General features: G+C 44.8%; 1 protein-coding gene and 1 long non-coding RNA gene across 2 annotated transcripts; both read left to right on the forward strand.

Annotated features, from left to right (window-relative positions):
- The first annotated feature begins 1,343 nt into the window (after positions 1-1,343).
- On the forward strand, positions 1,344-9,580 carry LOC118416420. Its single transcript, XM_035821517.1, has 13 exons — positions 1,344-1,599; positions 2,481-2,951; positions 3,692-3,867; positions 4,393-4,574; positions 4,919-5,021; positions 5,497-5,636; positions 5,838-5,934; positions 6,346-6,523; positions 7,030-7,128; positions 7,555-7,671; positions 8,124-8,236; positions 8,756-8,975; positions 9,396-9,580. Exons 2-13 carry the CDS (start codon positions 2,648-2,650, stop codon positions 9,578-9,580), a joined length of 1,914 nt encoding a protein of 637 aa, XP_035677410.1. The 5' UTR covers positions 1,344-1,599; positions 2,481-2,647.
- A 949-nt stretch (positions 9,581-10,529) lies between these two features.
- LOC118416099 lies at positions 10,530-12,408 on the forward strand. The gene is made up of 2 exons (XR_004831198.1): positions 10,530-10,657; positions 10,955-12,408. It is a non-coding gene; the product is annotated as an uncharacterized LOC118416099 (long non-coding RNA).
- Positions 12,409-14,744: the final 2,336 nt, after the last annotated feature.

Below are 14,744 nucleotides of genomic sequence, written 5' to 3' on the forward strand. Positions count from 1 at the left end.
AGGTTCTGATGTCTTGTAGCAGCCACTTACTCACGAAAGATTCAGCGACCTTGGCTAATTGTGACGTCAGGGAAACTGGGCGCAGTTTACTGATGCAGGGAGGTTGGCACTTGGGGAGGGGCACAACTATGGCATCCTTCCACTGCTGAGGTACGTATCCCTCTTTAAACGATGTATTTAAAATGTCAGCAACTGGTTGGCTAAATTCATAGGCGAATTCCTTTAACACTCTCGTGCTCAACTGATCAGGGCCCGGCGCTTTCCCAACCTTAAGCTTTTGCAGAATCGGGCACACATCCCAGGGGTGCACCTCTGGCGGTGGGGCCTCGCACGGCAGGTATGCCGGGAGCTGCGCTGGATTAAGGCTGGGGCGTCCTTGTGCAACTGTTGCAAATTGATCATTTATGTAGTTAGCGATGGAAAGGCTGTCCGCTGACTCATTATCCGGAATGCTGACAGAAAGTTCTTTGTTCTCCATGTTTAGTAAACCTCGGATCTCCCTGTACCAGCTGGCCGGGTTCTCCTTTTGTAGTTTTTCAATCCGGTCACTGTAATAGGACCTCCGCGCTTTCTTCACCTCGCGGTTTACTTTGTTTCTGAGATACTTCCAAAGTAGAGCTTTACCTTCTTTAAAGGCTTTCTGTCTTCTGAGGATGAGGGCTTTCACCTCTGGATTGATCCATGGCTTGTCTGTAGCGTGCATTTTAATCTGGCGGGTGGGGAAAAACTGTTCAAGTATAGCTTATACAATAATGGGCAAAACTCGGCAAAAATTTGGTAGATGTTGTAAGACATGTATACAAACAAATTCATGGAAGGAATTTTTTCTCCGATGAAAAATGTTGCTATGGCAGATTAAAATATACGCCTGGGGTCAAAAATGACCCCATACGGTCGGATGAGGGTTAAACAACCAGACAGTGAACGGAGCGCCATACCTGTCTCCTGATGGAGGAAACTACTACTACTGCCATCCTGAGGCTTCAACGTGGTTAGGAATGGCACCGTCCTGTCAAGGTAACAAGATCTAATGTTAAAATTTAAAAAAAAACTACAAACTCCTAGGTAGGATATTGAGGTGGACCATCATTTGGTGATACTACTGTAACAGCACGCATATCGTGACAGATCTTAGTTCTGCACATCGACCCTTGTGTCGCTGCACCATTAGAAGGAGCAGACGGTCGACTATTTTAGGACGCATCGCAATCTTGATGATGGGTGCATGCAGTTTGTATATAAAAGGAGTTCTTGACAAAATTTTGTCTCGGCCTCTAGTTTACCGATAGAACCAGAATGCTTTGGCTGTTGGATTGAACGAAGCACTAATGACACATGTTACACATTACTTCTTATAAGAGAGGCCGTGTGGAGACTTCCCATGGAAAGACAACCCAGATATAACGGTGGACTGCGACTACGACTACCGAGAGACCTGGACCTGGCCCAGTCTGGTGTATATCCGCGGCCGCTGCCGTGTCTCCTGCCTGGATGCCGATTTGCTGGTTGGGCCTTCGGGAGACAGATACGGTAACTACCGTGAATATTACTGCAGCGCCAACAACGCCAGCTGGACCGGAACCGAGCCTGTCTGTATCGGTAGGAGACATAATCTTCTAAAGATCATACCTAAGTGTTGTTTCTAAAATGGTACTTAATTTGCTTGTGGCTTGTGCTTGTATATTTAATTCTGACATATCTCTAATTGATCATCAACGGTCTCTTTTCACAGATTTCAAAAGGTCAGAAGCAGGAGAATGTGGAAAAAAGCTTAATCCCCAAGCAGATCTTGCGGTAACATAGGATAGTATCATAAGCTTGGGAAGACGCAGAGGAGTTTCATTTGTCACCGCGGTGGCTAAACTCCTTCCCAGGCTTATCAATACCATCTTATGCCACCGCAATGTCTGCTTGGAGATTAGAAAAAAACATAACTTCGACCCTTTGTGACCTACAAAAGATTTTTTAAAAGCCCAATGATAAGCCTTGTCGCTATTATTTTACCGATTCTTGCATTTAATTACCATCCAAACAGGTAGATTCCCACATTTTAGACACTTGAGTAGCACTGACAAGTTTATATTCCTTATGCGTTTTGACAAACCGACCATAGCTAAACCCATACTGTGTTAGACTAGATTTACTTTTATATCTATATATGCATGCTTGACTTGTTGTGACCTTGTGTTTAGCTCGGTTGGGCAAAACTGTACAATAAACCAGCCTACCGCTGCCTGTGACCCACTAGTATTGTACTGTTGCAATTCTAATAGATCAAATCAAACCAATCAAAGGACTTCATTCAATAATAGGTATGTTATTTTTTAAGTATAAGGTTTTGGTATAAGTCGATGTGATGTGTTCTGTATGCGATATAAACACCATGTCACCACAGAAAACATCACAACCGACATAAACAACAATTACGTCACAGACTTTGTTACCTACGGTCACTTCTTCTTTCTCTTTTTTTATACAAGGTGAGTTCGACAACACCACAGTAACAGAGAGCGTGGCGAACCGAGTCCGGCTGGTGGGGGGAGACTTCTACGGCTGCGTGGAGCTGTACGATGACGTCACACAGCAGTGGGGGCCTGTGGTTGGGTTCAGCTTTCTTAGATATCAGTCGCCAGTGTGGGAGTCCAGGATGGCCTGGGCTGACCTAGCCTGCAGGGACGTCGGCTATGGTGGGGGTTTGGCCACTTGGGCGTTCCTTTCGGGTAGTTCCTCGCAAATCGAGATATCAAGGCACTTTCACCCCTCCTACTCCAGATCTAGCCGGACGGGTCCAAACTTCTTCCTGAACACGGGTTCTGCCGTGTCTGCGGGAGGAGTTCAGCACCTGTACGACACGGTGTGGAGGGTGGTCCGGGGGGACTGCACGACGACAGAGAGCAGCCAGGACTGTGATCGGTACCTGATGTGTTTGGCCTGTCAGAAGGAACCAGAAAGTAAGTCCGTGGTCCAAATGGCATTGGTTTAGAGTATTAAGGTACATTTAAGTATAGTGTTTCAAGCAAACTGTTAGTTTTGTGTAATACAAGCACACTTGCAGTCCTAATTGTTAAAGACCGAAAAAGCTTAACTGTCGCCACATTACTTAAGTGATATCTTTCTCGCTATCCACTCCCCATGTCCCTCCCAGTCCAGGGTGACGTGTCCTGTAACTCCCCATGTCCCTCCCCAGTCCAGGGTGACGTGTTCTGTAACTCCCTATGTCCCTCCCCAGTCCAGGGTGACGTGTCCTGTAACTCCCCATGTCCCTCCCCAGTCCAGGGTGACGTGTCCTGTAACTCCCCATGTCCCTCCCCAGTCCAGGGTGACGTGTCCTGTAACTCCCCATGTCCCTCCCCAGTCCAGGGTGACGTGTCCTGTAACTCCCCATGTCCCTCTACAGTCCAGGATGACGTGTCCTGTAACTCCCCATGTCCCTCACCAGTCCAGGGTGACGTGTCCTGAAACTCCCCATGTCCTTCCCCAGTCCGGGGTGACATGTCCTGTAACTCCCCATGTCCCTCCCCAGTCCAGGGTGACGTGTCCTGTAACTCCCCATGTCCCTCCCCAGTCCAGGGTGACGTGTCCTGTAACTCCCCATGCACCTCCCCAGTCCAGGGTGACATGTCCTGTAACTCCCCATGTCCCTCCCCAGTCCAGGGTGACGTGTTCTGTAACTCCCCATGTCCCTCCCCAGTCCAGGGTGACGTGTCCTGTAACGCCACCTCCATGTGGGTCAGCTTCCGCCGGGAGGATCTAGTCCGCCATGACGAGTCCAGCATGCACCTGCGCGACCCATCATGCATTGCAGAGATCAGCGACACTCACGTTACCTTCATCACTGCCCTTGAAGAAAGTGGGACAACAGCGGCGGTGAGTATTACGACGTTATTAACGATGTCGCTAAATGAGCATAGATATACGATTCAACAAAGACAAAAATTCTGAATAATACATAGCAAGCTGTCGACCAGGAGAAGGGAGCGATGGAATATTTGTAGGCTCTCACAAGTACAGCGCTCCGTCATCTTTACAGGGAAAAGCTATATAAATTCTACCCTTCCATCCCCTTGCTAAAACAACCTCTCTATTGCCTTATTAGGGAAAAGGCAGAAAATAAAGATAAGGATAAAGATAGAAGATCTGAGAGAGACAGAGAGAGAGAGACAGAGAGAGACAGAGAGAGAGAGACAGAGAGAGAGAGACAGAGAGAGACAGAGAGAAAGAGGGAGAGACTGAGAAAGAGAGAGGGAGAGAGAGGGAAAGATAGAGAGAGATAGAGAGTGAAAGCCATCGTATTCTCTGACAATTGTATAATCTGCTATATGCCTGACGTATTGTGATGTAACATCATCAATTAGAATGGTATGCAGATGAACCAGATGACTGTATTCACAGGAAGACGGCGAAACCAACAAGATCGTCTACATCAATGACGTGTTCGCACCGCTGCTGCAAAGTACCCCGGATGGAGATGACGTCATCACCAGGACTACGGAGGACCGCTGGACATTCAGCTGTCATTACGTCAGAGATGACTCCGTGGCTGTCGGCGCTCTGTTTCCGGTTCCGGCTTCAAGGTATGTTTAACTTCGAGGAGGTCACAACGACAAGCAGATAAAACACAAATCAGATGAAGTCTGAAGTCTAGCGGTTGATTTTCGTGAAAGAATGAGAACAATAAATTTTAGTAATCTGTCTCGTCGTGCTCTTTTAATGTAGCATCATTCAAATTGCCCCGAGACGATAGAGGTCCCAACTTCCCAGTGAGACCCGAAGTAACATACTCTGGCACCATACGAGCTTCCGTTTTGTTCCTAGACAATGATTCCAAAACCTATACTGGAACCTGTCAACGGCTGTTCACGACAAGCACAGAATTAACGATTTCTCTAGAGTTCATTACGCTTTTTTCCTTCCGAAGCGTGGTGATTCTGCACGGAGACGGGAGCTTCACCTTCAGCATGAACCTGTACCGGTCAGACAGCTTCTCCCAGCCTTACGGGCAACCGGACTTCCCTGTGGAGGTATGTATGGTCGAACTTCCCCGTGGAGGTATGTATGGTCGAACTTCCCTGTGGAGGTATGCATGGTCGGACTTCCCTGTGGAGGTATGTATGGTCGGACTTCCCTGGTATGTATGGTCGGACTTCCCTGTGGAGGTATGTATGAACCTGTACCGGCAGACTTCCCTGTGGAGGTATGTATGGCCGGACTTTCCTGTGGAGGTACGTCTTTAACTCACAGGTCCATTATACAGATATAGACCTGTATCAGAAGGAGATAGTCAATTTATAGATATCACAAGGCAGACAGGATCCCTTATCTAAACTTTTATAAGACGTGAATTAGAGTCCAACGGATTCGACTGCTTTCACGGACCCTTCCCACAGGGACTTGCACATTCCAACCTTCCTGTTCATGTATCATCAAAAATTCTAACCAGTTAGGTGACATTTTATCTGATTTATGACATGTTTGTTGTTTTCTTTTCGCCCGCAGGTGTCTGTGAGTGATGACGTGTACTTCGGCATCTCGGTGGAGGCGGCCGGCTCCGGACTGGTCCTGTTTGTGGACAACTGCAGAGCGACGCCGTCCGCGTCCCCTGGCGGATCTACAGAGTACTACATCATACAGGACGGGTAGGAACAAGCTTCAATGCCTCCATGTATCATAACAAAATAAGACGCTGTTTAAATAAACTCATCACATATGCTTGTATCTGATAGAGTTTTCACATCCACAATAAACTTCTTTTATTAATATTGGGTAATCTGTTTCCTCCTTCCTCCTGGACATAATAACTATGGGCCTGTAACCCGTCATATTCTGCGTCCTCCCAGCTGCCACCAGGACGACACCCTTCAGGAGTTCACCCCCGCCTCGGCTACTTCTGCGCAGTACGGCATCTCTGCCTTCAAGTTCTCCAACGAATCACTGGTACATCTTTTTTGTTCTATGCTTTTTTTTAAACTTTGACGCTTGATACATAATACTCTATGGTCCATGATGTTCGTGATAGATAGATAATACAACACGGCATATACCATATCACCTGCGGAACCGGCCTGTGATACTTCTGGTCTGAGTCGAGTGATCGCTGAAAGTCGTCAAATTTCAGTGTAGAAACATTTTCCTCACCGCTTTGCGAGTTATGGGAGACATATGTCCCGGCCTGCTACAGCCAACATAACTAAATAGTGAAAAATGTCTGGAGCATTGTGTAATCCAAACGAGAGCAGTTTTATCTGGTACAGTCCATCGGGAGCAACAAATTTGATGGACAGTTTCTCAACAATCGTACGAATATTTGCCTACATACATTTGACTACAAATATCTGTGTTCCCCAGCCGTACGTTTATCTGCACTGTGACGTCATGGTGTGTCTGGAAAACAACCCCGACTCCAGATGTGAGCAGGGCTGCGTCGACACGCGCAGGCGCAGACGGGCTTCAGACGGCGGTGTGGAGGAACGCGCTACCCTGGTGCAGGGGCCCATCGTCCTGGTTCCTGATGCCACTCCGGACGGTACGAACATTAGCCATAGTTCTACCTTATTTCACCAATAACCCACATTATCTGCTGTATGTGTCGGTAACGTTGGCCTGGTGCAGGGGCCAATCGTCCTGGTTCCTGATGAAGCCCCAGACGGTAAGGAATTCAGCGTTAGTTCTACCTGTCAAAGAATCTACATTGTAATATTACCAGCTGTACATCAGTAACGCTGAGTTGATTGCCTGGTTAAGGAGCCGGGCGTCTTGGTTCCTCAGGAGACTTCAGTTCACCGGACGTCAGTTTTTGATAGCTCCAGGGTCTAATAGAACGTCAAGTCACGGGAAGCAAATAATACATTATGGCCCGGTATCTGTCTGAAAACTGCAAGTAGTTAAAACAAAAGTCCAGCTGTGGCTAACGGTTCCATTGGAAACTGCATCTGATGATGAGATCTGAGGCTCCAAGGCTCTGTGAGTCTCACCAGAAAACCAGAGAGTAATGGAGTTGGGTAACTTCTGTACAATTTTGTCCCACTACAGGCTGTGCTGACAGTTGTCACCTACATGCTTCCTGCAACCCCGGAACAAGGAGATGTGTGTGCGAACCTGGGTGGGTTGGAGACGGGGTCCACTGCCAGGGTGAGTATGGAGATGTGTGTGCGAACCTGGGTGGGTTGGAGACGGGGTCCACTGCCAGGGTGAGTAGGGAGATGTGTGTGCAAACCTGGGTGGGTTGGAGACGGGGTCCACTGCCAGGGTGAGTAGAGAGATGTGTTTGCGAACCTGGGTGGGTTGGAGACGGGGTCCACTGCCAGGGTGAGTAGAGAGATGTGTTTGCGAACCTGGGTGGGTTGGAGACGGGGTCCACTGCCAGGGTGAGTAGGGGTATGGGTGTGCGAACCTGGGTGGGTTGGGGGCAGGGTTCACTGCCAGGATGAGTACTGATTAAGAAATGAATCGTTTAGAAGATGAAAATGGAATTATGTTGGGCTTAGTCTGCTTGTGTAGCACTTAAGTCTGAAAGTTATTGTGTACTGTTTAAGAACCGAGCTTCTCTAAAAGCAGATTTTGACGAGTGCACGATCGTGTCCTGCGGCGTCCATCAGCGCTGCGTCAACATGCCCGGAAGTCACGTGTGCGAGTGCATGCCGGGTTTCATTCAGGTGGATGGGAGCTGCCAGGGTAAGACATTGGGAATTGTCTTGATTTTCTGCTAGGAATGTGTCAGACGAGAAAAGTTTACAAATTGCTACTGTCATCGTCGTCGTTATTCAAGGGAAAATGCCTTTCCCGGTGTGCTTGATATCTACGTCGTCTTATTTGATACCGCCCTTTTTCTGGTCAGTCTATAATTTCCGTTAGTTAGACGCTAACCGACCGAGCATAGTCACTATCCATGCCCAATTTAGTTCAGATCCCATAAGTAATCTCTTTGCCTTGCACTGAGCAAATTCGCAGGAAAAATAGGACGTGTTTGTTCTAATTCGACACATTACCATATTTTCTTGTGAAAGGATTTTTTGCAGATGACGGTAAACATTTAAGGTATCTTCAAGGAAAAGACAAAGGCACGCTTAACAATAGCAATCAAGACTTGACGTAATTAGATAAATTCACGTCAACATCACTTTCAGCCGTGCATGCGTACCGGTCTACCAGCCGCCTATTGGCCCGAAGCTTCACCCCGGAGCTGGAAGATCATGGGAGTCAGGAGTACAGGGACCTGGTGTCAGAGGTCACCAGCACGGTAATACGTCATTGTGTCGTCACTTACAGTCTTGGGGGTGGGGGTTGCATCAGAGAGATTTCAACACAGAACAGGAAGAGCAATTAGATTTAGTCATACACAAGACCCAGTGAGATGGAGAAAGCTGAACAGAGATCTAGACTCCCCACGACCATAGACAGGGTTCATAATGACCTATTCGATAGATTTTAACAAAGAAGAAGAACAGTTAGAGTTAGGCATACACGGTCTAGCCCTAAAAGCGTTTCGATATGCCTGAAAAGCCGGTATGCCTGCCATTACGCTTCTTTTAGTCAACTGAGAGTGTCTGTAAAAGATGTTACAAAATAGTAATACAGAAGTAAAAAAAAACGTAACTATTTTCTACTGTATATTCAACATGCACGGTGGCTTTTCGTTATTTTGAGGTTTCGTCTAGTGGGAAAAAAATAAGAGGAAATAAAAGGACGCATATATATGTACGACAAGGCATCGTGTACTGTCTCTGGCTGACGCATGATGTCGGTTTGGTCCCCTCAGCTGGAGTCCCTGTACCGCCGGACGAGTCTGGCCGGAGACTTTCTCAGCGTCATCATCATCGCCTTCCGGCCCGGCAGCGTCCTCGTGGATCACGTGATCAACATCCGGGCTTCCGCGGACTTCTCTCCTGCCATGACGTCAGAAGAGTTCAAGGTCGTTGTGGAGAAAGTCAACGGAACAGCGCTGGGCATAGACATGGGGAGTGGCGTCACCATCACGGGTGAGTAGATTTTCATTCGCGACTTACAGCTGCGTTTCTGCGTGTGCTGCAAGTCTGTTTCCTGTATTCTTTACCTTCAGCTTATCTACTGAAAGCAACTTCGAAATTATAGGGTTTAATGTAATTGTGCATGTTACTGAATTGGCCCAACTATGGACGGGACTGCTAAGCCAGGATATAAGTGTCTATCAAGTCGCTTTCCGTAATCACCATCCCCTGAGTTGGAAGGACACCTGGTGAGCTACATGTACCAACTGCTCATCTTCACATAAAGTGCTACATCTGGAAGATTCTTTGCCATGCCTTATCACCAATTGATAACCCACATCAGGAGTAGCTGTGATGATGGAGGTCGGCACTCTAGATCTCCATCACTGAAACTTGTCTATTTTAACGACAGCAACATGTTCTATTCCCCAGACTATGACGAGTGCTCGGAGCCGGAGAAGACCGACTGCTCCCCGCACGCCGCCTGTCTCAACACCGTCGGCTCCTTCTCATGCAGATGCATCATGGGGTACCAGGACAAGTCCCCGGATGTGACCTCGCGCCCCGGGAGGGTCTGTGAACCGGAAGCCGGTAGGCGAGCTCTTGTCGTATTTTGATTATCTCTACAATGTACAATGTACAATGGTCATGAGAATAGACTCAGTCTTTATCAAAACACAGTAATGCCGAGAGATTAACAGTTTGATACAGATATAGAACGTTGTCAATAGATTCTGAGCTAAAAATGTTTTCTTCAATTAAAATTTTCTCTTCTACACATCTGAAACGTTACTTCAAGAACCTACATAGGTTTTTTTTTATTTACTTAGAGGTCACCGCAAAACAAGGCTTGTGGAGCCACTCAAGCGTTGTGGGTTAGATTACTGAATTGTGAAGAGAGATGTTTGTTTACCCTTAATCTAAACAGTTTCAGGCTGTACCCTGTGGGGAAGCAAGTCCGTGGAAGCTTATTCCATAGCGATGTTGTTCTAGGAAAAAAGCTCTGAGCGTGGAACTTCCTCCTCCTATTAGGTGGATTGTGGAGGAAAAAAGGATGATTTGTTTCCGTGGAAGTGGCTAAACGGGTTCTTGCTGTGAAGGGTCGTATTGAAGGCACAAGTGAATGAAGTTCTGCCGAGCATTTACCATGGAAGTACCGATAGAAAAGTGCTAGGCTAGCTACATCACGCCTTTGGGCCAATGGTTGTAGTGTGGCGAATAAGTCGCTGCCAACAATGTTCCTTAACCGTTTTTGTACTCTATTGAGGCAGGTCAGGGAGTTCTGGGAGGCTCCAGCCCAAATATGACAGCAATATTCCATTTTGGGCCTTATCTGACTCTTATAAAGATAAAGAATAGCAGATGTAACTCATTTTAACCGAAACTCCATTTGAGAGATCAAAAATTTGGGTGAGTGTAATTTTTGTGTTAGTTTTTACAGTTCAACTAGTTCAAGAACAATACATACATATAGGACAGCTATGTCTAATACTTACCTATATTTGTACGATAAGAAAGCGTAGATTGGCACCAGCCACCTGTTGTTTGTTTCCCTGCCGTAGGTGTCTCGGACAGCTGGGTCCCGGCTGTGGCAGGTGCAGCAGGTGCTGCAGCTGCTGTCGTCATCATCGCCATAGCAACCGTCACGTGCCTGCGCCGTGTCAACCGCAAGAGAGGGCTCAAAGACGTTGAAGGTCAGAGTTGAAGATTTTTTAGGCTATTGAGCTTATAGTTATGACCTGAAGCCTATTCTCCAAACAGATGTTCCGCTCGGGTTTCTTTTATCCTTCCAAAACAAGCCGGGACCTAATTTCTACCTGGCCGTTTAATGTAAATTCTTTCTGACTTTACATTTGAATAGTAGTACTAATGTGAACAATAATATTTATCACTTATGTCTACCTGGACATTCTGGAACACTATTCAACGTGGTTAGAACTTTGTTGTTTACTGATCAGTGTTTGATTACTCTTCTGTATCTTTTGTTTCAGGGCGCAACAATCTTGCTTTCGTGGGCACCACGGGCAAACCGGTGGAGACTGGCAACAGCGCCCCCTGTCGGGACTGTGACAGCAGCTTCTAAACACCGAGTTTACGGTTTTATCATTTTTGCCGCAGCCAAGTTATGACTTTGCGATTGCTTGTTTGCTTGCATACTTGTTTGTTTGATTGTTTGTTCGTTTGTTTATGGACAAAGTAGTATATCAAATATCGCTTTTAATAATCATTTTGCATGTAGAAAAGGGCTGTCCCAACGTTTGGACATTATATTTTGAGCCCATTTCAGTTCGTTTATCTTTTAAGATGTAGATGAGATGTTGGACAAACACTGGAGAGAGACAGGGTGCGAGACCAAAGCGAAGGTTCCGATGTGTTCAATTCTATCATTTCGATGTTGGGTGATGCTAGGTTGTCAAGTCGAATCTCAAGAAAGCTCAAGAATTATATCTAAATGTACAATATTCCGGTTTTCCATTGCTTTTAGAATTTAAAATCTGTAACTTCCAATGTGATAGAAATCATACATACCTAAATTTTCCGTGAGCAAAGGAATAGATGCACTGTTAATGTGACATCATGTTATTGCACCTATGGACAAGTTACTTTTGAAGTGTATCAAATGTACCGTATAGCTTGTGGCGTCCCCCGTCACTTCTCAATGACATTGCGCTGGAAGCTACTATGAAAGATAAGTTTCATAATGAGTTCACACCAGATGGACTTTCGTTTGAAAATCAAAGGTTGGCACAAAGAAAGTGAAAATTCAACCAAAATATGTAAACCGGGAACAGGCAGAGTTGCTGTTGTTGTTGTTTGTCCAGCATCGAATTAAGAATGTGCGATTTATAAAGTTTTCAGTGTATTGATGTGTATCAATCCGTTGTGCGTTTATATCGAATATATCTTAAAATTTCTGTTCTTAAGAGACCTGTAGTTGGTACTGACTAGCTTTAGTGAAATCTCACATGTTGATCTTGTCTAGCATTTTGACATGCTTTGAGAGTTTGACCTTTAAGATATTTGTATGAGACTGGAGTTGTTGATTATTGTCAGGTAAAATATGCACTAAGAATGCTGAACATGCACGATTCTTCAAGTCCATTGACAGTTCCGGGAATTTTCAACATGTTGTTAGATTTGTTTCGTTTGAATGTTTTCACGAAAGCCTGAAATTTCAACAGGGAGAATCTACACTCTTTGTTGTGTACAAGGAAATTCAACATCTTATACTGACTACCCTTTCGAATCACCACCCTACTGTTCAGTGCATCACGTTATATATTTGTAACGTATCTACAGCACATTGCGTTGTGTACCGAAGCCTACCATTACGAGACCAGGTGCAGGAATGTTGAATGTTGTAAACAGTACAGAACTTCAGCTCTTATCAAAACAAACCATGTAGTTGTCTTACTTGTTTTTTTCATTAAATACTTTCCGTGTGCATTAAAGAATCTTTGATAAGAAACATGTCAACAAAAGACCCCCTTATCCCATCTAATGAATGATCAGTGAGTCCTCAAGCAGGATTCAACATACCACGTGTATATACAGATTAGTACTTGTCTATGTGCTGGGTATACAATTGTATGCGGGATGTCTTTACTGTAATGATTATCACAACCTCACAATCTCACTTTTCCTGTGCAGGTACAGGTAACTCATATAGTAATACAAATATCTTTAAAAGAACGCTAAATGTGCAGGTCTTGGCACATTGGCACACCAAATAGTTATCATTCATGTTAGGACAATCCTTAGACAGACTTTCCGACAGGCCTGGTGGACGTCACCTCGTCGTGAAGTAAGTAAAGTCTCTCGCATGGGCAAAACGTCGGGCTATTTCAGATAACCGAACTCGGGACCTTTTGGTTCCGAGCACAACGCGTACGCGCTAACCACACGACGCTACATCAATACAAATAAAAAGACGATGAATTGCTATAAGAAATTGAAAATTTACTGACATAACTTCGTCTGAGCGAGAACGCTGCATTGTAACTTCAATGCACTTCTCAATGTGAGGTTTTAAAAAAAAACTATACAACTTTCACAGAAAACATAATGAAACCCGTCGTATGATAGAACAAGTAACAGATCCGCACAAGTGTTCATGTATGACTGCACCAACGTCACAGATGTAACTCGAACTCAAGTTAAATGTTGAAAAGCTCTACAGATCATTTTCCTATAAATACATGCTAAGGTTTGACAAGGTTTTCTACTGCAACCTAATCCTCCTCGTTCATTCTAAATAAAAGTTAAAACATTTCTTTGAAATTTATAAAAAGAATGGTGTAAAAAGCTTTCAAATTAATACTAAGGGGTGACTAACATTTTACAGTACTAATTTCTTAATTCCTTTCGTCTGAGCAATACTAAATGCACTGTTTCTTTACAATCAGGATCTCAAATGTTTCTTAATAGCCAAAATAATCAACTAAAACAAGTTACATGAACACCACCTTTCCACGTCAATAACGAGGAATGGTTATACACTAATGTTTCAACGATTTGTGACGTTTCAGCCATCACCAATACATTCTCTTTCCTCATGAATGTTATTGTTTGTATAGAGATTAAACGCATGAAGCATTCGTCTGACCAAAAGTATACATAGTTAACAGCCGAATCAAGAAATAGATGACTGAATCACGTAGTCAAAAAAGCTTAAAACGTCAACATATTTCTTCCGTATTATTACTGTGGCATGACTAACACAAACCGCTTTTAGTACTTTATCAATTTTGGGTCGTTGGCGTTTGCAATGATTACATTGTTAGTTATTAACAATAGCTCAACTGCCACGTATGTACAAGTTGCCATACATTGTATCCATTACAATTGTCTCGCTACAAAACACTTATAATCTATTGTCTCTTATAAATTTACTCCTTTCTCTCAGGCATTAGTGTTTCTGTAAAAAGTCTAACGTCTGAAAAACAAAAGGAAATCTAATAAAGCTTAATCTTCTACTGTAACAACTCCTACATGGCAGACAGTGAGAGCAATCATTCCAAATTATTACTTTATCTCAGAGTGAGAGAACTTGTAGGTTACTTGTAAGTACCTGGATCAAATTGGCAGATGAAGGGAATCCAATCGTCGCATCCATGATAACCCCACAGGCCAATTTTGCTTTTGTTTTTGTAGAAATAAACACAGCCACCGGAGCTATTCGGACGTTCAGGACCCCAGGAGTTGTAGTCTCCAAGTGCGGAACCGTCCATCCACTCAAAGCGTCCTTCTCTCCGCTGATCGTGCAGACCGATCCAGAAGGGAAGAGCGTACCTGACGGGCAAGGTGGTGAGGAAGGCGTTGGTCTCGGCATCTCGGGGCATGGCGAGGGTGCCGCCGTCTTCACGACAGGCCGCGGCCGCCTCGTGGAAGTTCTTGGGTGAGACGACTGCTTTGTAGCAGTTTCCACGCCACGTTGTGTAACCTTCGGGACAAGATTCTGGAAAAATGTGATGCATCAATATCGGGCAGACGTGCGAATAGACATGGGCATATCGGATCAGAATCCTGGTGATAACAAATATCTATATATGTTTATAAAGATACCCCGGAATACGCTTTCTCGTTATCAATTTATTTACTTGACATGCAATATATAGGAGGAAGATGCTTCAAGTCACAAAAATATAACTATATAAAGGAAACAAGTGAAATGGCAGGCTTTTATTCCTTTTTTTATACATTACTTATGTTTTGAAACACTTTACTTCTACCAAGAGGACTCAAAACATGAAATCACCTGCATGTGGTGTCTGGCGATCA

Source organism: Branchiostoma floridae, chromosome 5 (genome assembly GCF_000003815.2).
Source record: "Branchiostoma floridae strain S238N-H82 chromosome 5, Bfl_VNyyK, whole genome shotgun sequence".
In the NCBI taxonomy this organism is placed as follows: Eukaryota; Metazoa; Chordata; class Leptocardii; order Amphioxiformes; family Branchiostomatidae; genus Branchiostoma; species Branchiostoma floridae.